The 26299-nt window shown below is 38.5% G+C and overlaps 1 protein-coding gene across 4 annotated transcripts; it reads left to right on the forward strand.

The window, feature by feature from the left end:
- The first annotated feature begins 7713 nt into the window (after positions 1 to 7713).
- On the forward strand, positions 7714 to 22431 carry LOC111605488 (protein turtle homolog A). Of its 4 annotated transcripts, none has more exons than XM_023324031.2 (17): positions 7714 to 7792; positions 9279 to 9487; positions 14605 to 15106; positions 15172 to 15491; positions 15569 to 15772; positions 15870 to 16021; positions 18274 to 18418; positions 18562 to 18692; positions 18778 to 18937; positions 19435 to 19604; positions 19782 to 19905; positions 19967 to 20127; positions 20210 to 20351; positions 20431 to 20554; positions 20618 to 21039; positions 21113 to 21342; positions 21473 to 22431. In XM_023324031.2, exons 3-17 carry the CDS (start codon positions 14745 to 14747, stop codon positions 21704 to 21706), a joined length of 3081 nt encoding a protein of 1026 aa, XP_023179799.2. In that variant the 5' UTR covers positions 7714 to 7792; positions 9279 to 9487; positions 14605 to 14744; the 3' UTR covers positions 21707 to 22431. The 4 variants fall into 4 exon arrangements, with proteins under 4 accessions (XP_023179799.2, XP_023179798.2, XP_023179801.2 ...); XM_023324030.2 differs by having other exon boundaries at positions 7714 to 7768; XM_023324033.2 differs by having other exon boundaries at positions 7714 to 7768; positions 9284 to 9487.
- Positions 22432 to 26299: the final 3868 nt, after the last annotated feature.

The raw sequence follows: 26299 nt of genomic DNA on the forward strand, positions 1-26299 counted from the left end.
TAAATTTTTTAATAGATATGTAAATATTTTCAGAAAAAATTTGTGTTCGAAAACGTTATTTGTGGCACTTTGCAATACATATATATTTATATATATATATATATTTATATATACTTACTTTTTACTTTTTTATTTAGCTTATGCTACAACGCGTTGCTCTTATACCTTTTTGTTTTTGTCATATTTTTTTTGCTGCTTATGCAGGGTATAAAAATATATTAAAAATTTGCATTTCAACATTAAATTATTGCTGGAAGATTTTTATGACAAATTATGGGCGCGTAAATTATGTTGGTCTCCACGTAGGCTGCACCAACCCTCTGCTGTCTACTTATATATCAAAAGAGATCCACAAATAAACAAACACATACACCCACGCGTGTGGGCACACCCACGTAGACTGCTGTGCCTGTGTGTGTGTGAGTTGCCAAAAAGGCAATAAAAATATTTCGCTACAGATCTTATTCTGCTTTATTTCGCCATTTTTATTTGTTTCTTCTTCAAGTTATGAGTGTGTGTGTGTGTGTGTGTGTGTTGGGGGATTGGTTTGTTTGTATGTATAGCGTACACCTTGCAGCTTCGCATTTGCAAACGAAAACCTCTTTTATATGTATCTTTACGCTTGCCCTGGCGCTTATCCTTGTTTGGGTTTCGTTGTCCTCGCTGCCTGCCTGACTGCCTGACTGCCTGGCTGGCTGCCTCGCTGCTTGACTGTTGTCCTGGTTGGCTCTCGCTGTTCACCCTACGATTTGTTTTTAAAAGCCGCTCAGCTGTGGCTGAAATAACTTTCTGTTTGTTACCTGTGTTAAAACAATAAAATTATTATTATTGCTCCACATGCTGGAATTTGAGGACTTAAATTGTTAGCCCTGTCTCCATCTCACTCACTCGCTCTGTCTGCGTTCTGCTCGCTGTGGCTGTGGTCCTGTAAGCGTATATAGGCAGCGTATGTTTGTCTGCGTCTCATATAATCATCGTCCATCATTTCTTGGCATCCTCATTCGACTTCGACTTCGACTTCGACTGCGGCTGCGAAGCGACCCCCAACAGAAATTTGTCATGCAATTTATATTTTTTCTCGCTTTTTGTCTTCTTGTTTTTTTTTCTTTTTTTTTTTGTTTGTTTTGTCTTTATATTTTTTCATTTTTTGCCCATTTCTTTTTTTTGCGTTGTTCAGCAACAATTTTATGTCATTTGTTGATTGTATAAATTTCGCTGTTTAGCAGTCGCATTCGTCCTGCTCTGTCGAATGGCCCTTGGCTTTCGGCCTGAGCTCTGGCTTGGGCATTTTAAAGGTGCTAAAGGATTTTATGTTCGGCCTAACCGTGGCTTATTTGCGTTGTTAGTAGCCCCAGCTACTCGTGAACTCGCTACATAAAAAATGATTTACTATATGGCGGGCTCTCCCTTTATGACAAGTCGTAAATTGCATTTTATGTCGCATCTTTGGTCGGGCTACACTTCTACTTTACTTTTTTTTATTTTTTTTATTTCTTGTATATTTGTTAATTAAGATTGAGGATGATGTGCGGCAACTGCACACAGAAATGGCCAATTATGCAACGTGTTTGCAACTGCAGTACAACCCATTGCCAAATCTCTTACAGCATATAGAGAAGGGCCCACCCCTGCCCGCCTCTCAGCACCCTGCTTACCCAGAAAACTATCTAACGTCGACCTTTTCTAGCGTTCATGCTTATTTTAATTAGACTCGGGCCGCGTCGCCAGTGCAAGAGCCAGAGCCGGATCGGGGCACAAAAGACGAACTCAAATGTGTGCTGCCTTCCGTTGCGGAAATAGCTTGTACTTGAGCTTGTAATGCACTCTGACGTTGCAGCCCACTCTCTCTCTCTCTCTGTGTTCAGACATACGTACACAGGTGTACTTAGCTGCAGGTTAGCGTTAGCATCTGTATTTGTATCTGCCGACGCTTGGCGCTGCGGCATCTTGGCAGTCACAGCTTCTTCTAGTGTGTGCAGCCTGCTTATGGAAAATTGCGAAAAAGGCTTTTGCCCAGCCAAGAGATTACGAAACGTGTCACAAGTGCAGTCTGCACCTTTTGAAGTTATGTTTAGAATGGCAACGGCGACAGCGACGCCTAATGAGTGGAATTAGAATTCAAAATATGGCAAAAAAGTCACGTTTTCTCAAATTAATGATTTGGGGCGACCACAAAAGCACACACGCACACACACACACATGCTGACAGTCATCATCAGCAGCAGCAACATCATCATCTCGGCTGGCCACTTGTCTAAACGAATGTCTCACTTTAGATACATTTCTTAACCAGCCGATTGTGCGCAATGCAATTGAATAAGGGCTTTTGTGTCCATGCCACGCTAGCTCAAGCTTAGCATAGCTCAGCTCAGCTAAGGCTGAAGAAAGCTTAGCTGCAACAGCTCAAGTCTAGATCAAAGATCTAGGCTAACCAAAAGTGAGTGTGTGCGTGTGTGTGGGAGCGAACTAGGCGCTACTCCAAGGCGACAAATTTAGTTGTTGGTTTCGAGTGGTGTACGAAAACTGCTTTATTTCCAAATATATATTTAAATGCGAGGCAATTCCAAGTAACTTGTGTGCGTATGCATGTATTTTGATTAAAATTGTGTTGCCGATAGATAGATAGATAGAAGCGATGCGCTGCGTTGCGATGTGATGCTCGTGCTAAACAATACACACGCACACCTCACTGAATAAAGAATTATGGGTATGCAAATAAGCTTAAAGCGCACAATCACAATCAAGAAACAACAACCACAACAACAACGACAACAGCGGCAGCAACAGCAACTAGCGTAGCGGTAAAGTGTTTAGACACGCAATGTCAATAAAGTATCTTATCTGGGCGCACACATTCAGCGGGCGATGGCCACGGATACGGATACTCTTATATGGCACAACAACACGACGCCTCTATAAATATACATATATATATATATACAAATATATATATTCCATTTTTTGGGGCTTATTCAATAATGCGTGCCTTTGAATTCTGATTATACACATGTATAAATGTATCTAAATGTGCGGCTGGGCTTGAGAGCCAGTAACAGATACATGTCAAAGGGTTTGGTTAAGCTGTGGGTCAACTGTAGGTGCGTGTGTGTGTAGAATGATCTTTGCATGTTTGGAAAACATTTTAGCGAGCTGGGCGTGGCGAGTGCGTAACGGCTTGGCCAGACCAGGCAAACAAATAGACAGACTGACAGACTGAGAGACTGAGAGACTGCGCAAGACAGACAAACGCTACAAATTGCAAATTGAAATGTTAACATTTAAGCACGTATTAAGCGCGAGGTATGCGTGTATGCGTATGTGTGAGCGATAAATCGATGAACATATAGATTTGAGAGGCACCCACAGACATGCCCATGACGCGGCCAGAATCATTGTTCCTCATCCGTTTCGCATAAAAACCGAAACGAACTAATGTTAATGGCCCAAAACACGGCATTTACGAGTGGATGCCTGAAATATTGCGTATAAACGACATTTTGCCATTCATATGCAAATTTCTGTGATGGCCAAATTATCAAAGCATATCTACGTTTCGATTCATTGTAAATTTAATAAATTTGCTAAGTTCTTTGTGCTTCTATTTGGAAGTTGTCATTAAGCCATCAATAGGCGATGCTGCGTCTAATTTGACAGCCAGCTGCTATTAATTGCTGTTTGACAAGCAATTCATTATAACTCAAAAAAAAAATGAAACGGGCCTCCACCTAACGAAACATGCCGTATGCAAATTGCAGAGCCAGAGCTACAGACACAGACATAGACACAGACACATTTACATCTAGAGTCTTCGGCTGTGGCACTCCTTTTGTGACTGAGCATAATAAATGTTCGAGCTGAACGAAACACATGTAACGCATGTAGAAATGAGCTTTTAAATGCTACACAACCAGCAGCCTCAGTTTTGCATAGATACATTTGTATCTCATGGTGAAAATGTTGCTGTTGACGGCCGTAACAAAATGCAAATGATTACAATTAACAAAGGTCTCGAGTTTCCAAGGAACTGCTCGGCACGCGATCACAGCAGCTGCAGATACAACTACAAATACAGATTCAGATGCAGATGCAGATGCAGATACAGATATAAATACACCTACAACCAAAGCGGCAGCTGCACATGCAAGGAGATTCAGGGATGCAAATACAGATACAGATACAGATACAGATACAGATACAGATACAGATACAGATACAGATACAGATACAGATACAGATACAGATACAGATACAGATACAGATACAGATACAGATACAGATACAGATACAGATACAGATACAGATACAGATACAGATACAGATACAGATACAGATACAGATACAGATACAGATACAGATACAGATACAGATACAGATACAGATACAGATACAGATACAGATACAGATACAGATACAGATACAGATACAGATACAGATACAGATACAGATACAGATACAGATACAGATACAGATACAGATACAGATACAGATACAGATACAGATACAGATACAGATACAGATACAGATACAGATACAGATACAGATACAGATACAGATACAGATACAGATACAGATACAGATACAGATACATTTACATATATAGCTGTAGCTGCAGTTGTAGATACATCCGCACCTAGAGATGCAGATGCATTTTCCTTTGTTTACTTATCGCTGCCATTGACGTTGCTATTTTTACACTGCACAGCGTGCAACTGCTTTCAATTCTAAACATTCTTCTTTTTTGAGTATTTTTCTAGCTAATTTGCTCGTTGCTCTTCTTTTTATTGAAGCATCCGAAGAATATTTATTGATGATATGACCACACCTATTTTATGAGCTCGCCCAGCCAGCCCGCCAGCGCGCCAGCCAGCCAACACAATGCCCAAAAATAAACCACAAATCCCCAGTGTTAAGTCCAAGAAGCTGCATTTCTTCCTAAAGGAGGACAGGGAAAGAGAGAAGGGGAGAGAGAGAGAGAGAGGGAAACTAGCTCCCGTCTGGGACTTTGGCTGCAGGCAGCTGAGTGCATGGCCAGCTCACTTGAGAATTCTCACACCTCGTGCCGCAGACGCTCGTGCCTGGGCTTTTGATCTGCTTAGCATTCCATGGCACATCAGAAAGTCGTAACTATTGACAAGTTCCGCCCCCGCACCATCCTAGCCCCAAATATGGAACTCTCCCTCTTTTCCTCTCTCCCTCTCTCTGCAATGAATTGTTCGAAGCACTCGTGTATTTGTTTGCATTAATTTGTATATGTTACTTTAACGATTTAATGCACCCGTTTCGATTGTGGACCAGGTGATTGCACTCCGACAATTTATATATATGTACAGATGGGTGGTCATAATGGACTCTAAGCTACAAATATATATTACACTTACACTTAGCGAACAAGTTGCGAGTTTGCTAAGAGCCTGCTTTGGGCTGAAAATCGAACGCTGTAAATGAAAACGAAAATTATAATTCTGGCTTGACTTTTCCGCTTACACTCAGCCAAATTGAGTTGACTAAGTTATCAAAATCATGTTCATGCGCGATTCTCTTAAGGAGACAACAACTTTATGTCTTAGCTTAAGCCCTTTCAGCAGTCATAATTGGTAAGCAGGCGCTGCTCACAGCATGTTTCGCTCAGTGTACGTACATTCATGTGTTTGTTCTCGTAAATTGGCTGAGCATCTTTACTACTTCCTCTCCGATATCGAGTCGTGTGAATATGGCACATCAATCACACGATAAGGCACAACAAAGCCACATGATGAATAACATCTGGCTGAATAAAACTGAATTGTTTTCTGCAAAATAAAAAAAAAAAACTCAAAAACAAAATCGAAATAAATGAAGAGAGCACACAAAATAAAATTATGGAAATCTACTTCAGAAGTCGAGAGAATTTATTTATACAAGCGGCTCAACATATTGATTGATACCAAATTATACGAGTATGCGCAGCCGATCAAATGGATTTATTTTAGAGACTCTGCTGTTTGGCAACAACAATTTTGTGGCCTCAGCGGTTTCTTGACTTCGACGGAAATGTTGTCAATATTTATATATGTGTTAACTCCAAAGTCTAACCAATTTAATTATTAGTTTATATTCAATATTGTATTTGTTTATTTGTCTAGGTAAGAGCAGGGCTTTGAATTTATATTTTCCATTTAATTTATGCAAATATGCAAATGTGCAAATGTGCAAATGTGATTCAATGAAATATGCTCTAAATATATGTTGTATGGATATATGATTTGGTTACTCGCTTTGCTTGTTTTAGCTCGTTTTGACATTTGTGTCCAGCGTTTGCTCAATTATATGTAAAAAAAACTGCTTTAAACTGTAAAATTGAAGCATTTTATTCAAACAAATTGGTTTGCTCACAACAAATTCAGCAATTAATTAGTAACAACACCAAAACCAATTTAAAACCCGTCGAATATGGTCGCCAATCGCATATAACCTATTTATATTGGCCTATAAAATGACTTTTAAATGGTTCAAAAGTAATTTGAATCTTTGGCAAACACGGGTTGGGCACTTAATGTATGCAGCATGTTTTTAAAAACATTAAAGCTCATCGTCAAAACATTTAAAATTTGTTTATTATGCAAGCGAACTATTTATAGGAACATCGTCTGGTTTATATAAACTGAATAAGAGTCAAGTTCGAAGTGGTTTTTGGTGTTTAATCATAGCAAAAACACTACAACAAAAATAATAAAATAATAATATTAACAATAATAATAGTAATAAATAATATTTCATTTAATTGAATTTTATATTTAATAATTTTTTTTAAATTTCGTTTTTATTTGAAGCTAGAAACATTGGCTTTGTCGAATTTTAACAGTCGCATTTATCAAACAGCAGCCGTTATCAAAAAGCATTTACGATATTCAGTGCTGTTAGCAGAAAATTCGAATATCGCCAAGTTTACGCTGCTTACACTCTCTGCACACTGTTATGCGCTCTTAGGTGAAGTTCGAAAAATCAAAGCAGTAGCTGTGGCAGACTCGCATTTACGATATTCAGTGCTGTTAGCAGAAAATTCGAATATCGCCAAGTTTACGCTGCTTACACTCTCTGCACACTGTTATGCGCTCTTAGGTGAAGTTCGAAAAATCAAAGCAGTAGCTGTGGCAGACTCGCTTAACAGCAGAGCGTAGCAGTCTGTTATGTTATTAGCTTAACTTTAGCTGTTGCTGTTATTGAATTAAATCTCGCTTTACGATCGAGCTTAGATTTATGAATGAGCTGCAAATGTATCTCAGAGTGGCATGTACTTTATGATGCAGTGACATTTCTATATAAGTCTTCTTCGACATACATAAAGGCATACATTTGTTTTTTTTACCAGCATTTGAAATATTTTTGATATATATGTTTAAATAAATTTTATTTTACAAAAATGTAAATGGCAAATAATATTTGAATTTATACTTGTGCTGAATAATGCCTAGAATATTCTTATAAATTTAAAAAATAAAAAATAAACTGTCGTTAACAAAGTCAAAGGCACATAACTTAACACAAATTCTAAGTAGCTCGTGAGGGCTGAGCTCTTTAGCAGCTGCTTCGGCTGCTAGCGACCAATTCGAATTCCAATTAGATTTTCTCTTTCAAGCGACAGCCAGTTCGAAAATTCGAAACAAAAAATCAAAGCAGATACGCGTTGGCAGCGACGAGTGTGACGATGTTGAAGTCGTGTATCCAGTAGATACGCGAAGCTATAACGGTACACATGTTGCACACGGACTCTGCGCTCCAACGTTGAAATGTAGCCCAATGCGTTCGCTTTAGGGTATCCGTTTAAAGCGCATACCAAAACACACACGAACACGAACACACACACACAAACACACAGACGACACACGCACACATACTCACTCATACACACACTCACACACACAGCGTAATGTTTTCTTATATCTGAGAGTGTGTGTGTGTGTGTCTGTGAGAGAGGAGTGTGAAAGGTATTTGTGAAACTTCAGTGACTTCTTTCGCTTAACCAAAAGGCAATCAAATTAATGAGCGCAATTGATTAATTAATAGTCAACAATTCCATATATCAGCATATAAGTTAAATATTGACCCATACAGCAGCAACAACAAAAAGTGTGTGTGCACAAAAATAAAAGCCAAATCCAATTTGAAGTTTCAATTTCAATTTCAATTTCAATTTCGGTTTCGGTGTTGGTTTCGGGCCGCAATACAAATTGCATTACCTGATGCCACATAACAAGGATTACCCCAAAATTTAAATATATTAATGAAAACGAAACAAAACTGTGACTAAAATAGCAACAACAACAACAGCAACAATAATAATAAAACGCCGGGCTCGTGCGCCGCGTGCCGGGCTCTGACTTTGAAAATCGCTCCACTTCACACAGCTCGTCGAGTCGCTCGACGCCGGCTTGGCTTTGACTGTGGCGCAGGCTAGTTGCTGGTGCTGGTGTTGCTGCCGTGCTTCGACTTCGTCGATAATTGGAATTTACGACTGTGGCATAAAAAGCGGCGAATACAGACACAAGGATAAGCCCAAGCACGGCCCGTGAACGTGGCCGTAGCAGCGGCTCCTGCCACACGGCTGCTCGTCAGCCGACTCGTCCTGGTTAGCCCGAGCCCCTACACCTACCCCTACCCACTCCATTTGCCCTTCCCAGCCTGCTTCAGCCTCGTTGTCACTGCGGGAATTGGTTTAGCAACGGCAGCGGCGTTGACTCGTTGGCATTGGTGGCTTATAGCCAGCCGCAGTACCCACTAGCCAAGCAGCACAGCAAACCTCTGCCAAACCCAAGCGAAATCCTCTCGGCCTCACTTTTTTTTTCGATAGTGGTGCCGTGTAAATATTTTGTTGTTGGCCGTGTTTTTTTCCTGTTGTAGTTGTAGTTGCCTGTGCTGTGGAGTTCAATTGGCCTGTCACAGTCAGGCGCGCTGATTTGTTATGGTAATAGTTGTCAAAACGAGAGAGATTCAAGAGATCTTTAGTGGCACTTGATTACACTTGGCAGCGACAACAACAGCAGCAACACCAGCAACACCAGCAACAACAACACTTTAAGAAATGTATTATTATTGTGTTGCTCCTGTGAGTGTCTAGTGCAAAACGATATGGCTAAAGCGTGAACGTAAATCTTGGCCAATTAAGTGTGTGCGCTCGTTAAGAAATGTCTCATTAAAGCAGACAGATATATACCCTAATATACATACATACCTATCTATCTATATATATTGTCTAAATATATATTTATACTTATGCATACAATTTTTGATTTTAAACCCAGCTCAGACGGCGTGTCGCGCGTTTCTATCCTATAAACTGAACAGCAGGTAGTCAAAAAAAAAAAAAAGAAAAAACCGAGGCAAAACAAAAACAAAACTATTGAACCATTAAGAGCAGCTAAAACACAATAAAACAAATACCAAATTCAATAAGAACAACAACATGGAATATTGAATGAACCGATTTCGAGTATGCACATATATTAAACTGGTGAGTTATCAGTCAGCTAATACTACTCTTGAAAATTTATGCTCATATCTGCATAATCGCAAATTAAGCTACATAATTAATAAGCCAAAAAGACCCTCAGCCGCTGTCAGATGTTGATAGAGCACCTTAGTATGCCATCAACTGGCTGCTGGGCAGCTCATAAAACCTTAACACAAACACAACTTGTCGAAGCTATATATATACACTTGACTGTGTGTCTCTCTGTGTGTGTGTGTGTGTCGGTACGTGCCACTGCGTACCGTAAAGTATCAATGTCTGTAATCTTAATTAGCAACACCACAGCGTTGGAGCCGCAGCGCCAGCCACTCAGAGCCCAAACATCTTTTAGCATTTTAAAAGCGTCGTGTACAATTTCTGTTGTCTTTTTGTTTTGTTTCTTAAATCGAACAAAAAAACACCAACGAACTTGTGAAGAAAAATGCTTAAACCGGTTATGTATCATATTGGAGCTGAAGGTGTTTTTGTTGAAAATGGCCAGCAAATAAACAACGGGCGATTTGAACAAACCGCACTCAAAGCGACCGACACGCCTGCCTTTATAACCGGCTGCCCCATCAAGCAGTTAGCAAACTTAGCCGTTCATATATTAAATATGTAAAAGATATATACACTCTATATATATATGTGTGTGTGTGTATATGCTCAAGGAATCTGAGCAAACAAGCAAACAGGCTAACAGGCGCTCCCAGAGGAAAAGCGCCTGGGGCTGTGACAAACCTGCAGTTGTTGTTTAGTATAATGTGCCCTGATCAAAGGCTACTTTGAATACTTCGAGGCAGATGTAACAATTGAGAATGAGCAACAATGAGGGAAAGATATGTGTTATCGAGCAGAACAACTTTTGTGTATATGTCATATTGGTATCATATCTTTCAGTTCAGCGTATGCATTATTCGCTGCAATATTAATTAACACCTGAGCCATATCTAATGCGCATTAGCAGCATATATGGTATTTAGATATTGAGATCTCCGCTTGATGAACACAGATTTGGACAGCTGTATATTACTTCTTTCAGTTTGAGAGCAGCTCAAGCGGACTTTGCATAGATTTGGCTTTCATTGATTAACTCATTTCATTAGAGACATGTCTAATCCCCATTAGCAGCATATATGATCTATAAATATTTTTACATCTGTCTAATCTTAATCAGAGTTTGATGGCTAACAAGTCATATATAAGATTAGTGCTTAATAAATTATATTTCAATATTATTCAATATGGAATATCGCCGTGCTGAAATATAGCTAACAATAAACCAATCACAGGCTCGTCTGATGCCCTTTAGCTCTCTTTATCTTGTAGCTGCCAAGGCATATAGTTAATCTAAATCAAAGCGCTATATCATATAGTTGCCATCACAGTTAGACTTTACGCACTCTCTCACATTCAGCTCAGTGTATTCAAAGTTCGTCATGGCATACGAAACTTGGTGCCCGCCTTTTATGCTGCTGCTGCTGCTGCTCTTATTAAAGCGTGTGTTTGGCACCTCTGGCTGCGTTTAAAATGCAAATATCTTTTGATCTGCTCTCATGCTGAAAAACAAATTCGCACCTCGCTGCGAGATGTGCCAATGAATGACACGCCCCTATCCAAACCGCCCCCCTCCCTCACAGTCCCTCTCTGTGCACACACACATGTAGTAGATGCGCCGCACTTAAAATGATTTTTTATGGCGGGAAGCGTTTTAATTGCTTCCATTAGAAAACGCTTAGCACTATTTAAGTTGGCCATTTGCAGGCGAATATTTAATTGTAGTCGAGTGTAAGCGAGCTGTGTTCACATTTACATAAATTCCCTTCCCAGTCCGTAGCCATGGCTACAAATGCAAATAGCAAAGTTCACAAACATTTCATTTGCCAAGAAAATAATCACAAATGGAAATTGAAAAATTGTCATTTGAATTGCTTAAAAAACCACATTAAAATTTACGAAAATTGCTAAAATAAATAATTAATAAATCAACGCTTCTATTGTTTATTATTTTTGGTTTTTTTTCTCTACTTTGGCTTTTAAGCATTATTTTTGTGGTCATATCAACAGATAAAACCTAATGAATTTCCAATGAGCTAGAATTCAAGTTCATTGATACATGTTTTGCATTAGGCAGAACCGGTTGAGTACAAATCGCTGGCATTTAAAATAAATAGTTGAGCTCGAGAAGCTGAAAAACTAGCCCATAGGCCCATGGGCCCATTGTCCGAGCTGGTAGCAACAATAACAATCTGAATTCATATTCATAGGCAAATTGTGGATGCCAGACATATATTTACGAGCAGCATTATTTTTATTTATTTTTTTTTTTTTGTCGTAATAATTAATTAAGTTATAATATTAAATGTCCATAAAGGGGCATTATGGCCATAACTTTGAGTGCCTGTGGATATATAATCATGAGCTATGCTTGATTGGCCACGACATCTTCAAAAGTTTGTGAAAAGCCATAACTCTTTTGTCTTATCAGCTGAGATCTAAGACCTTATAGGGCGCACACATAGTTGTTCTTCTATGGCCTCTTCCAGAGTAGCTGTGTGTGTGTGTGTCACATTCCGTTCAGCACAATTTATGGCCAAGATGAGATGTTGAGATGCTTGGGTGGGGCTAGATTGAGGAAGCGAACCAATCATGCTTACTTTCTTAACCCGAGTCTAACAAACTTATATATATATTATTTTTTTGTATAAGCTCTTCTCAGTTTCTGTTTTTGGGCATGCGAGCCATGTGCCAAATAAATGACTCTACATTTTTAAAGATATTATGCTGACAGTTGAGCTTGAGCACCTAGAAATATCAAAAAAAAAAAAAAAAAAAAAAAAACAAGAACAAAAACAAAAATTTCACAATATTTATTGAAGGATTGACCACAATCACGTCATGAATTCGTTCTCATGCCCATGAGCTCATTCATCAAAAGCAAAGACTTAGACAGAACTCATAAGTTGATAAGCTTTTGCGTTTGCTTTTGCTTTCGCTCTGGCAAGCAAATCTCGTAATTGTTATTGACTACAAAAAAAGGGAAAGGAAAAGGATTCTGTTGTGAGCACAAATATGTTACCTCTTGCTACACATGCCTGGAACTTAGAGGCAGCCATGCATCAGTCATGGACATAAATATTAATGTTTTCAAACATTTCTCAACAAATTCTTTAATTGCTGCCAGAGGTTTTCACTTTGAATTTCATTCAGTGTTAACGTTTGTAGAGATTTTGTTTTTATTTGTTTATAAATTGATTCCGGATTTAAGATGGTATTTCCGTTCGGACTCGAAACTCGATTTCTTACCGAGTATAATTGGTGCTCTAAGAGAAGTATATATACATATATATATATATATATAAAATTTTGATTATAGTAAATTTTTATGATTTTAATCATAGTAAAATTATAGTAATAAAAATATTAATAATTGTTAAAAAAACCATTCTGCACGAAAAAAAACAATGAATATTAATATGATAACTGAAAATATTTATGTTATATATATTTATGAATATTTATATTTTGTTTTGTTTTTTTTTTCTAGAAAAATATGATAGATTCAAAGTAAGCTTCAACCTTTGACTTTTTCATTAAAGTTAAAACTTCAAATCTTTCTTAGGTAATTGCTTTCATAAAGTAGATGAATTTTGTGGCTTACATACAAAATTTTAATTTATTTTATTGCCAAATTGAGCAAGATATTCACAATTGAATTCATGTAGCTTATACTGATGACCAATTTTAGCAAGCTTTTTAAAATTGATTTTTAATTTTTTTTTTTTTTTGTTTCAAAATACTTTAAAAAATATATATAAAATAAAATATAATATATATATATATGTATATAACATATAAAATATATATATAAAATAATATATATATATATAAAATAAAAGATATAGAGCTCAGATTTTTATTTTTTTACGGGAATAAAACAGAGTTCAATAGAATGCAGTGTATATATATTTTTATTACATACTTATTTTAAAAAATTTAAATAGTGTCAAAATAAATCAGACTTTGTTGATGAAGCTGCAGACATGTCTCGGCTTAGCCATCAGCGCTTCAAGCGTAAGAATCAATTTTGGATGACTCAGCATCAACGTCTTTTAAAGTAGTAGCCTTGCAAGCTAAGTAGTTGACGTAGCCCCTGAGAAAAAAGCGAAGGGTGTCAAAAAGCATAAGCGCGGCGCTTGTTTCAAGCTGACTGAGTTGCTAAATGTCTGCTTGACAACATCCAGACCTGCCTGTAAGATAGCCTTGCTGAAAGCACAGCTCGTCACTGTCTATGCTCGTTCAGCCTCAAATTACTCTTCATCACTCACACATATTATAATGTTGTAGATCCGAAGCCAGCTTGACTCGCTGTCATTGCCCAATTGAGCTGATCGGCGCCGCATTAACTGGCACTTCTTCAATATGGTAGTCACAACTGAACGTGGCTTAAGATCTAAATCATGATGAAATTCTCTGCTAAAAATAGAGCTGAAATTTCAGTAGCGTTTCTTAATTAATTCTACGCATTCAGAAGGCACAGAGCCGATTTCATGATTAAATGGCAACGTTTATTAAATATTCCAACGTTAGACGTTATCTAGAACTTGAATAGACTTTGAAATATATCTCCATTCTTTGCTCACACTCTGCATATATGTAATATATTATGTAAAAAAGCTTGTTGCTTATGCAATCTGCTACAGCTTTGTATAACCATAATTAGCTATATTAGCTCCACTCGAAGCGCATAGCTGCTGCATATGAAGTCTCGTTGCTAGCTGGCGACTAAAGATTGCTAAGTAATTTGTAGAGAATTTCACTTTCAATTAACTGTAGCATAATTTGAATACAATTACGACGATAACTAAGCAGCAAATGTTGCTCAACTGACCTGGCAAATAAATTCAGTGGAAACTAATGCAAAGCATCTTCAGCTTAAGTTTCGGCATGCCGAGCACATTCATATTGTGCTACTTCATCAAGGCATTGCCTCAATAATATAATTAATTTGTCCTTTGAAATGCAATTATATTGAATAGAAATGGCAAAGTCTTAACAGTTTAAGCACTTCGTAAATTATTAATGGTATTACATTTCATGCACATTCGCTTTGTCCACAGCCAGAAGCAAGCTGAAGCACTTGGCCAAGCCCAAGATGGTCAGCAGCTTGACACAGACACTTAATCTCCACTCGAATGCGACTGCAGTAAACACTTAATGCTTAAATGAATTAATAAGCAAACAAAAAGGAAGCAGAAAAATGGATGCAAAGCTCAACAACGAACACGATTGCAATTGCCCGCAGGAGCACAAACATCAACAGAAGAAACAGCTCCATCAAAGCTGTCGGAGATGCCCGCTGCGCAGGCATGAATATATGACAATGCTGGATTTAGTTTTCCGGCTGCTGTTGGCCAGTGGCTGCTGTGGACTGGCGGCAAGCTCCTATCTGGAGCCGGACGAGCTTATACACGAGCTGGACCGTCCGGTGCCATTGACATCGGTGCAGGGTGTGCTAAGCAGGCAGGCGATGCTGCCGTGTGATATAACGCCGCTCGAGCGCGACGATGCTGTTTATATGGTGCTCTGGTTTCGTGAGGGCGACGGCGAGCCCATCTACAAGTGAGAATTGTGTTAGCCAACAATTTGCAGTGTCATTTGAAAAACAACAACTTCTTCTCTCGCAGCTTTGATGTGCGTGGTCGTCAATTTGGTCAGGCGCGCCTGTGGTCTTCGCCGCTGGCCTTTGGGACACGCGCCCACTTCAGCAGCACCTCGCATCCAGCTCAGCTGAAAATCGACAATGTGCGCATTGAAGATGAGGGCGTTTATCGCTGTCGTGTGGATTTTCGTAACTCGCCCACTCGCAATCTAAAGATAAACCTAACTGTTATCGTGCCACCGGATAGACCCATCATCTATGAGCCGAACAGGCATGACAAGACCAGCAATGTGGAATCCTTTAACGAGGGCAACGATATTGTGCTAGCCTGCGAGGTTACAGGCGGTAAGCGTCACTCCCTCTCTATGCATACAGTTATATATATATATAGATATATATTTAATTGCCCTAATGGGTTACAGGTCGGCCGCGCCCCAACGTTACCTGGTACTTGGATAATACGGTCATCGATGAGTCATTCGATCAGCGCCCCGATGGCAAAACCATTAACCATTTATCCTATCCCAATATTGGAAGGCAGCATCTAAATGCGCGACTTGTGTGCGTCGCCAGCAACACGAATCTGACGCCGCCAAACAACAAGGTCGTCATACTGGATGTCAACTGTATGTCTCAGCACTAGGGAATTGCATAACTCGTAGCTCATACTCTCTTTCTCTCTCTCTCTCTCTCTCTCTCTCTTTCTCTACTTGTGGCCTACAGTGAAACCTGTCGCCGTGCACATCCTGACCAAGGATCGCTTTGTATCCGCGGATCGCACCTACGACATTGAGTGCAAAAGCTCCGGCTCCAAGCCGGCGGCCATAATCACCTGGTGGAAGTCCAACAAGCAGATGAAGAAACAAACCAAGAACGTAAGTAAAAACAATAAAAGCAAAACAATCATTAAAACTAAACTAAACGCCCTCATTAACAACAATAAAACATAATTATTCATACTACAGCCAACACGCGCTTTTCGTGCATGTCTTTTGCTAAGTTTAGCTCAATTATTAATTGAACCGTTTACCATTTTGTGGCCCCAACTAAAAACTGATTCAAATTAGATCCAATTATCAATACTTCATGCCGAAGTTATGGAGGGCATAAATACACGCACAGATTAAAGCGCTTTCCGCTTTTATTGCACGTATATATATCTATGTATGTGTGTAGCATTTAAGTAAATTACTAATTAGTGCAATTGAGCGCTGCCTTGAGGCCACCCAAACATAAACAAAACAAAATTCACTCAAATTACATAGATAACACGTTCAACATTTTTGAATACGCTCATAAAATGAGGGAGCTGCACAGACCAGATATTGATTTATGTAAAAGCATTAAGCTGAGCACTTGTTAATGCAAACTAAATAAGCTGGCGAGGGTGGTTTGAAAACTATACGACTTACAGCTTATATATAAAATATATATTTTATATATAATTTATTTCTATATATAACATATGAGAGTATATATATATTTTTTTCTGTTTTTATTTGCAATCCGTCTTATACTAGACAATAAACAAATTTGTTAACAATAATATTACGTAACCGGATGGCTTGGGTATACATATTTATTTATTTCTGTGGGGCAGGTCTAGGACATGAAATCTTTTGAGTCGCCTGTGGTTGCTTGAGTCATCCAACAACATATAAGAGTATATATAAATATCAATTTTTAAAAGTACAAAAATTATTTAAATTTACTCGAAAAAATCTAAATAATTTCCAATCATGAATACAAATTAAAATTCATATTGAAACTAAAAAAAATTTATTTCTATTGAAATACGACTATTTTTATTATTTATTGATTGAACATTTCTCAGGCTATGCTAAAATATATACATGTTTATATGTATGTTTATATATATTTAAAAAAATTGAAATAATATAAATTTGATGAATGAATCAATTTGTTTTTGTATTTAATTATTAATTAATTAAATTAAATTCAATTAAAAATATAAAAAATTCTTTTATAGATATTCAAAAAAAATTGTATATTATTTTAAAATATTCTTAGGCCACCCTCGTATATATTTTTAGCTTAAAATATGCAGTTCCTTCCACATATCATATTTGATATAAAAATTTAATAGGCCTATATTAGTAGACTTCAGTCGTTTAGTCCATATTCAAAATATTTTAGCAGCTTTTAAACTATAAAAAATTTATTGTGTAAAAATTTTAGAAAATTTTGTTGAAGTATAAAAAAGACAGTTCAATGCCACAAATGAGCTCATCTCGCAGATAGACCAATATCTATTAATTTAACTTCATATAAAGGAAAGTCAGTTTTTACATAGCGCAGTCTAGTTAGCATCAAAGAGTCTGCTTTTAAAAGAAGAATTAATAAAAATGCATTAGAAAATTATGGAACTCAAATGAGAACATATATAAAGCTGCCAAGCAACGTCAAGCGACATTATAATGATGATAATGATGTCTTGCAGTGTATGACATTTAGTCCTATTATAAATAGTTGTCATATAAAACCATAGTTAGATTATTATGGTAAACTAAATCAATAAGAATGAATCGCAGTGTATGTCAAACTTAGCTCTTTATGTCTCTCTCTCAATATCTGACATTGTTTCGGGTATGAGATCTGCGAGATTTCAACGTAAACTGCTCTTACCTGCTGAGAACTTTATTGTCGAACTTTATTGAGTTAAATTGAACGCCGTAAAGATAGATTAATAAATAATTAATAAAGCTCAGCCGTTTGGCATTTCATAAGTTCAACAAATATCAAGGAAATCATTTATGGACGAGCAGGAGGTCTGCCGTTTGGTTTGGGATGTTGCTAAATTTGAATAATTTGTTTCGTTAGTAAATATGTTAGCTCATTATTTATTGATTTGGGCTATTGGGGCGTTAAAGGCCAGGATGTGCTAGCTGTGTGTACTTATAATTGCAGCTATTTTCATGTAGATTTACGGTCAAGCTTTAGCCGTTCGCCTTTCGCCTTTCGCCTTTCGCTTTTCGGTTTTCGGTATTCGCTTTCCATTTTTTCGGTATCTGTTTCTGTTTCTGTTTTGGCTGAGCTTTAGCTCTTGCTTCAGCTTTCTTTTTCATTATTCATTTCCTAATGGACTCTGTTTGCGCTTCTTTTTTAGTTTAATGAGCCAGACAATCAATCCCTAAGTATACTGACGTTCACACCCACCCGGGACGACGATGGCAAATATTTAACATGTCGGGCAGAAAATCAATTCATCGAAGGCAGCTCCATTGAGGACAAATGGCGTCTCATTGTGCACTGTAAGTGGCTGGTTGGGTATTTAAGGACCTAGCCGTAGCTGAAGCTGTCCGAGGTGGCTAAGTGGGCCAGCGACGAATTCTAATTACCACAGATGCCAACTCAGATATAAGAGGATAAGTAAAACTCTATTTGCATTCCGCAGTTCAACCCACGACGATACTCAAGATGGGCTCCTCATTGAATCCGGATGACATCAAGGAGGGCGACGATGCCTATTTCGAGTGCATTGTACAATCAAACCCGAAGCCCTACAAAATGTCCTGGTTCCACAATGTAAGCTATAATTATTATGTTTGCCATTGATGAAGCGAGTCACGCAAACCCTAACCACAACTACTCCTCCCACACAACACGGCAGGGCAAGGAGCTGCAGCATAATATCTCTGTGGGCATCATACTGTCGGATCAATCGCTTGTGCTGCAGAGTGTCTCACGCGCCTCGGCCGGTGCCTACACCTGTTTGGCTGTAAACTCGGAGGGCAAAGGCCTCAGCAACCCGGTCACATTGCGCATACGCTGTAAGTAAATGGCCAGACAATCTGTGAACTGCGAGCTCAGAGCCGCAGTTTTTGGCATTGCCTGTACATATATGTAATTTACAATTTAATCCTTGAGCTTGAATGTCTCTTAATGCATTTGGGCCAAGGGGGGCTTCGCCGCTCCTTTGGCCGCACTCCAATCTGCCACGCAGCCAAAGCTAAAGTGGGCGTGGGCGTAACTGGGTGCAAAGTACTTTCCACCCTCCCCCACGTTAATGACCAAGATTATGGCACAATGAATGCATAGCCCTGGCTCTTGGCACTGGCTACGGTCTTGGCACTGCCAGCGACTCTCAATGGTTTTGTGTATTTCAAATGAGCGTGGAGCGGGTAGCTGCAGCAGCCAAAGACCAAAATTAATTCATAGAAGTTTTAAAGACCTCTTCGGCCATATTTGTGCGGCTTATTTAAGCCACTTTTTGTCGGGACATTAAATATTTCAATAAAATGCCTTAATTATTTATTTTCGCCCATAGACGCGCCCATCTGTGCCATCGACCATGAGCAGCTGCTGGGCGCCCTCAAACACGAGACATTGGCACTGAAGTGCGAAGTGGACGCCTCGCCACCGGCCGACTCCTTCCAGTGGACCTTCAACTCATCCGGCGAGCAAACTGAGCTGCCCGCCCGTCTGCACACCAGCGAGGTGAGTGAGCTTTTAAATCAACCCACTAATTGTAAGATATTTTAAGATGATTGAGATGCTTAAGACGCTTAAGAGCTTTTCAAAGGATTTCAAGCTACGGATTTTAGTTACTTTAATCCATTTGGCACAACTGTTCGACAGTAAATTTGAAAAATTTGTGGATTTTTGTCTTTGCAGACGGGCATGTCACGCTTAAATTATACGCCCAGCTCAGACCTAGACTATGGCACCGTTTCCTGCTGGGCCAAGAACTCAATTGGCGTCCAGAAGGGACCCTGTGTATTTCAAATTGTGGCAGCAGGTAGATAGACATAATGATAAATCTAATAGCCAACGATATAGAGCAACGTCTTCTGCTTCAGGACGACCTTTCCCATTGCAAAATTGTACGGTGAGCAATCAGTCGGTGGACTCGCTGCAAGTGGATTGCATAGAGGGCTTCGATGGCGGCTTACCACAGAGTTTTATGCTCGAATTAGTGGAGCTGAACTCGCTGCAATTGGCCAGGAATATAACCATACACGTAAGCCGACTAGCTAGCTAACTATATAACTAACTATCCTATCTTCCAATTTACGCACTCTCTCTCTCTTAACTACATGCAGCACACGCCTGTAACATTTGTCATTGAGAACTTGGATCAAGCAGCCACCTATCGCATGATTATATTCGCCATCAATGTAAAGGGTCGCTCCGAGCCCATCATTATAGACGACATTAACTTTAAAGGCGTGGCGAAACTAACGGGTCAGTTCACTGAATTGAAATCGAGTCTTAAACTGCAACTCGCAACTGGCTTCATAATCATAATTTATTACACATTTAGGCAACTCGACGGGGCTTAGTGTGCCGCTTTCGCCATTCCTGGCTGGGCTGACGCTCGTCTGCGGGCTGCTGTTTGCCATATCCTGCATCATATTGGCTGCCATATACAGAAGATTCTCAAATCGGTATGTTTAATGGCGTAGCTTAATGGGCAGCTGCTTTGCCTAATGCACACATTTGAATTGCAGCCGCAACGATAATAATCTGAAGGCCGTAAAGCACACACAATTAGCAATACCGGCTGATTGCCAGCTGGACCCGTTGCATCCCGGACCGCACACAAACGGCCAGGGCCAGGGCCAGGGCCAAAGCCAGAGCCAAAACCAGAGCCAGGGGCAAGGGCATATGCAAAACGAGCAGTCAAATCAGCAGGCACACCACAGTCTCCTTCCAATTAATTGTGATAATCGCAATGCGGCCGAACGTGGCGCGCTGAGCGAAGTGAACATAGACAGTGGCACGAGAACCTCACCAAGTGGCCATGGCTTGGCCATGGCCATGGCAGGCGATACGCTGCGCTCCACTGCACGCACTCGAGCCAATGCACAAATGCTGGGCGATCAGGCTGATATAGATGACACCGATCCCGATGTTATACCCAATCAGTATGGTAAGCTAATTATCCTTGGAGTGCTTGCCAGCAAACGCGTTTCAAATTTACCAATTTCCAAATTCCAATTTAGAAAAACGCCCTTTAAAGTCGTTGGGCGCATCGCCTGGCTTTGCCAGTCCGGCAACACGGCTCATGCCACGAGAATATTGCACTGGTCGCGATGCCGAGCTGCTCAAGGGCAACGCAGAGAGCGTCGGGGTGATGGCCGGACTGGGCGGCACGGATGCCAGCACCATTGGCCTCCTGAGCAACTCGGGCAATGAGGTGCTACACTATACGTTCCGGCCAAGTAAACAAATTGTAAGTAACTGAAAATTGCAGCTAGTTAAGTTGTTTGATTTGTAAGCTGGTGATACTGGTTGGAGCCTGCACTCACTCTTCTTTCTTCCTTCTACTCCTTCACAATTCCTTCTGCTTTCGTTTACTACAGAGCTATGCTACCCTCAATAAGAAGGGCATAACCACGTGTAGTCCGCCGCTGGGGTCGTTGACATATAACATAAGCACATCGACGCCCTCATCATCATATCATCTAACACCGCAGCCAATGGAGGTCAGTTTGCTCAGTCCGAACAATGCCTCGGTGACCTCGTCATTAAGTGAATATCGTTTTCGGCCCGAGGTCGTTACCACTTCGAATCGCATACAGGAAAGTTGTATATAAGCTTCACATATGCATTTAAGCAACATATCTGCATACAATAATTACTCTATACTCTCTACACACATATATATATATAGATCAATGTAGTTGCGTGTGAGTGTGCGTGAGTGTATAAAAAATGAAAAGGAAATGCAAACTGTATTAATACTTGAATATCGTAATACCCTAGCAGCTGCATATATATATATGGATATATACTACATATATATATTGATTCGCATGGTTTGAGGCAAGACTTCTTTAACTTTTAAGCATTTCTGTGTAATTGTTGCATATTAATTTAAGTAACAATGCCAAAAGTGTAACCGCAATTACACTCGTTTTGTAAATACTTAACTCGTTGTCATTTGTTGTAATTAAGTCTAATACTCTAAACGTTAACGCTGAATACTGAATACTGAATACTGAATACTGAATGCAGCACTCTCGGCTGCACACATATCTGTTGTACGATTATTTACTACCAACCCACTTTCGATGCAATCCACACATATTCACACCTTACATACCTTGCATATCCCGGCGGAACGCAGCGAAACTGCAAATCATATCTAACGTTTTTTCGCTTTAATCAAAATATTGCTTAATCCCGAGACGTTTTAAGTGTTAAGACTACCAATAATTGATACAACAAAAAACCCTTCCAAACAGACAAAAAAAAAAGAAACCTATTAATTTATGCCCTGTTATCACGTTTATCTAAACAGGAACTGCACTCTGCCAGACCCAACAGAGTTCTGCGGGAGTCCCACTTCTGAGAAATCATACAAACATATATATATATATATAAATGTATATCTATATATATATATATTTATATCATATGTACAAAAGTATGTCCCAATTTCTCCAAGTCTATTGAAAGTATTACCTATTGATTTTCTTCTAATTTTAATTCGGCTTTAACTCTAGTTAAGTATGTATTTATACATAGGCATATCTAACTCTAAGGCTTGTATATACATTTAGTTTAGTATCGAGTTTAGTTTTGTGTAACGAATGATGTCTTCATACAGCATGAACGTTTTCCCGGAATTTAATTGTGTAATGCCTAAATCGCAACGATAATGTTTAATTATTTGTAAATAAATGTAATTCTATTATGATATGTTGTTTACGATGCTGTTGCATAAATAGTTTTATATAATATGGAAAGGCTACCCAAAACTAGAAAAATTAAGAGCAAAGTATTAAGTATATAAAACAGAAATACTATATATATATATGTACATATACATATATGCATCTATATATATGTATATAAATGCTAAATGTGTCCTCAACTAAATTTGCATTGAGTAATTAATTAATTTATTAATGAATTGACATATACAGACTTCCTAAATAAACATATATATATATATATATATATATATATATTTATGTATACATATGCATGCTATATATATATATGTATGTATACATGTATGTATATGTATAGTCTTCGTATTCGAAGAAAAAACACTGTTGGCGACACAGTTTAGCTAATTAGTAATTATATGTATGTGTGTGTGCGTGTTTTAGACAATTTCTGCCCAAGAAATATGTAAATTTTAAGCTGAAAGCGAAAATTAAAAGAAACTGCGAACATTAGTATAAATTGTCAGCAAAATAGTATTTATAACTATTCAAGAAAATACTATTAAATCAATTAAAAAGTAATAAAATGATAAAAAAAAGAAAAAGAACACAATATAAATTAATTTTAATTATTGCTGATGGAAAACTCGTCGCTTTGATAAGCACTTGGGCAGCAGGAGGCATTGCGGACACAACCCTAACTCCTGCGGCACTAGTACTTAGGAAAGCAATATGTTTTTTGGCCACAAATTCAAGGTAAGTACCACATACTTGTCACAATGGCTTTAAGCCTCTTTGTGAGCGACCTAGTCGCCTTTAATCCTCCTGCTGCGCTTCAGCCTTAATCCGCTTGCACTTGAAGTAAGTTCTTCCGTAATAATCCTGCTGCAGTTTGAAAAAGCTCTTTAGCTTTTAACCTTCTTGTAAAGAAAGCCAGCTCCTCTCTATGGATTTCGAGCTCTTCAGTTTTAAGTCAGCTAACAATGAGCTAGCTAGCTTTAATTCTAATAAGTACTTATAGAAGTTTCAGCTTTAGTTTACCTGAAAAACAGTAAGGAAGCATTCAGATTTTAATACTCTTACAGAGCGTATAAGTTCTTTGTCTTAAATTATCTTGGAGTTCACGCAACTTCTTCACATTAAGTCCTGCAGACAAAGAGAGAGAGAGAGAGAAAGAGATATATTTACATACAGCTTTAATCAGTTACACTGTTTAAATGACACATTTCACGCGGCTTCTACAGCTTAAGTTCTGCTGTATGGGAAAAGAGAGTGAAAGGGGGAGAGAGCCTGGCATATAGGCCTGCGGGCTTTAGAGCGAGGTCTTCAGTGTTCTTCATGCAATTAGAGCGAGCTCTTCAGCTTTAGTCGCGCATTTCGCACGACTTCTTCAGCTTAAGTCCAGCTACAGAGAGAGAGAGAGAGAGAGAGAGTGAGAGAGAGAATGACATACAGTTTTATTCCTGCTGCAATTAGAGCGACTTCTTCAGCATTAATCCTTTTACAGTGACACAAAGTACCGTTGATCAATTCGAGCGAGCTCTTCAGCTTAAAGTAACTATGCAGCTGAAACAACTTCATTTGAGCATTTCATTGAGCATTTTGAATAACTTCAAGAACTTTAATGCTGCTACTGTTGAACGCATTTGATTTCGTGCACTTTCAGAGCGTTTCGAGCTACTTCTTCAGCTTTAAGCATGCTGCAGTTTCATCCAGCTTCATCTTAAAGCGCCCTACTTCAGGTTTATTCTTACATGCGTTATGTCAACTTTCTCATCATTAAACGACTTCTTTAACTTCTTATTTGCTCAAATATAATTTTGAATGTTCTGCAAATGATATAACATTTACATTTTCCTATTCACGTCGCAAGTTTGCTACAGATATATATATATATATATATATATATATGTGTATTTACATACCACATGGCATCACACATCAAACATTTGTGCGCCGCTCTCCCCCTCCGTCACTTCTTATGCTGGCTGCTGGAGACAGTGCGGCATATGCCTTCAGAATATTAATGTATTTTGAACTATGCACTTTATAATTTATATAGTTGAATGCTATTGATATATATACATATGTACATATAACCTCTGCACAGCTGAGTCAGAAATCAACTTAGATATATCAAGTCTTGTTTGCAACCCCCAAAAAAAATTAAGAATGAAACACTGAAACGATTGTGGCATATAGCTTGGCAGCGCTCACACGCTCGCTGTCTCTTGCTCTCTCGCTTAAACGCTCTATCTCTTTCTCTCGCTGCCCCTCTCTCTCTCTTTCTCTTGCTGTGTATCATTACAAGTCATATATGGCATATTGCTATGGCTAGTAACCTCTTGCACATAATACATAAGTTTATTAAATTTAAATTGGCTTAATTGACCCTCATTCGTTTTCCGTTGCGCCGCTCAATGCGCTTCAACCCAGACAACAGCGAAAACAACAAAAATAAATAAAAAGACAACGTTGATTCTGGATCTGTGCTGTGTCTCTGTATGAGAGTGTGTGTGTGTGTCGCTTGTTTGCCTCCATTGTGGAGCATTCAAAGTCAATTGAATTTAAACGAATAAAACTACACACAATGTGTAGCAGGAATCTTATTGTAGCTGTTGTCGGCTACCACTTGCCTCCATTTGATTGAGTTTGCTGCCGTTGTATATGCGTCAAGTACTAAAGCTTGTCCAAAAATATGCAACAAATTGTTGTGTGTGCAAGATGCAGCAAACAATAACTATAACAAATTTTAATAAGCAAATACATGAATGCAAATACTTTTCATTTTCATATTCAAGTGAACAACATAGATTAACAATACGCATAAGTATCAATTGATAGCACTTCACATATGACTAACACAATTTCCTGTGCAGCTCTGCCTGCAGTATTCATATGTGAAATGATTAAGAGCGAGCTCTGCTGCTGAAATACCCTGCAGTTGAGGTTGATGAGAGCAATATGTGCATTTAGATATGGTGTTTAAGGATGAAAGACTTACCAAGAGTGAACAATTATGAAATTATCATATAAAGGTAGCCAATTGTTAGTCAGAGTCTTTTCAGTATGCTAGACACTAGGAGTTTTTATTAAGTTTTGACTGTCGATGATTGAAAAATGATAATGTATTTATCAAACTAATAGCCTTGGAAATATGTTTGAAAATAAATCGATAAATATATCGATATATATTGATGTTTAGAAAGAATTTCAAAGTAAATTCGTAAGAAAAGAAAAATATAATGAAATAATAAAATATTTTCTTGTCGGATTCAGTTTTCCTGTATACTATGCCGTTACAGTCTATCGATAAATATCGATTTAGTATACCAAAGAACTAGTTCTAGCCTTGAATATCTATTTAGTATGCCAATGAAGATCTCACGCTAGTTCTCCCTCACTCTTTAGAGCTAATTACCTTCAAGCTAACTGAATACTTCCAACACATTCTTAATGAATATAGAGTATCACGACAGTCAAATTCTACACTTTTTTCTCAAAAAACACTTA

The sequence above is a fragment of the Drosophila hydei genome, unplaced genomic scaffold (genome assembly GCF_003285905.1).
Source record: "Drosophila hydei strain 15085-1641.00,03,60 unplaced genomic scaffold, DhydRS2 tig00000290-arrow-arrow-pilon, whole genome shotgun sequence".
Classification (NCBI taxonomy): domain Eukaryota; kingdom Metazoa; phylum Arthropoda; class Insecta; order Diptera; family Drosophilidae; genus Drosophila; species Drosophila hydei.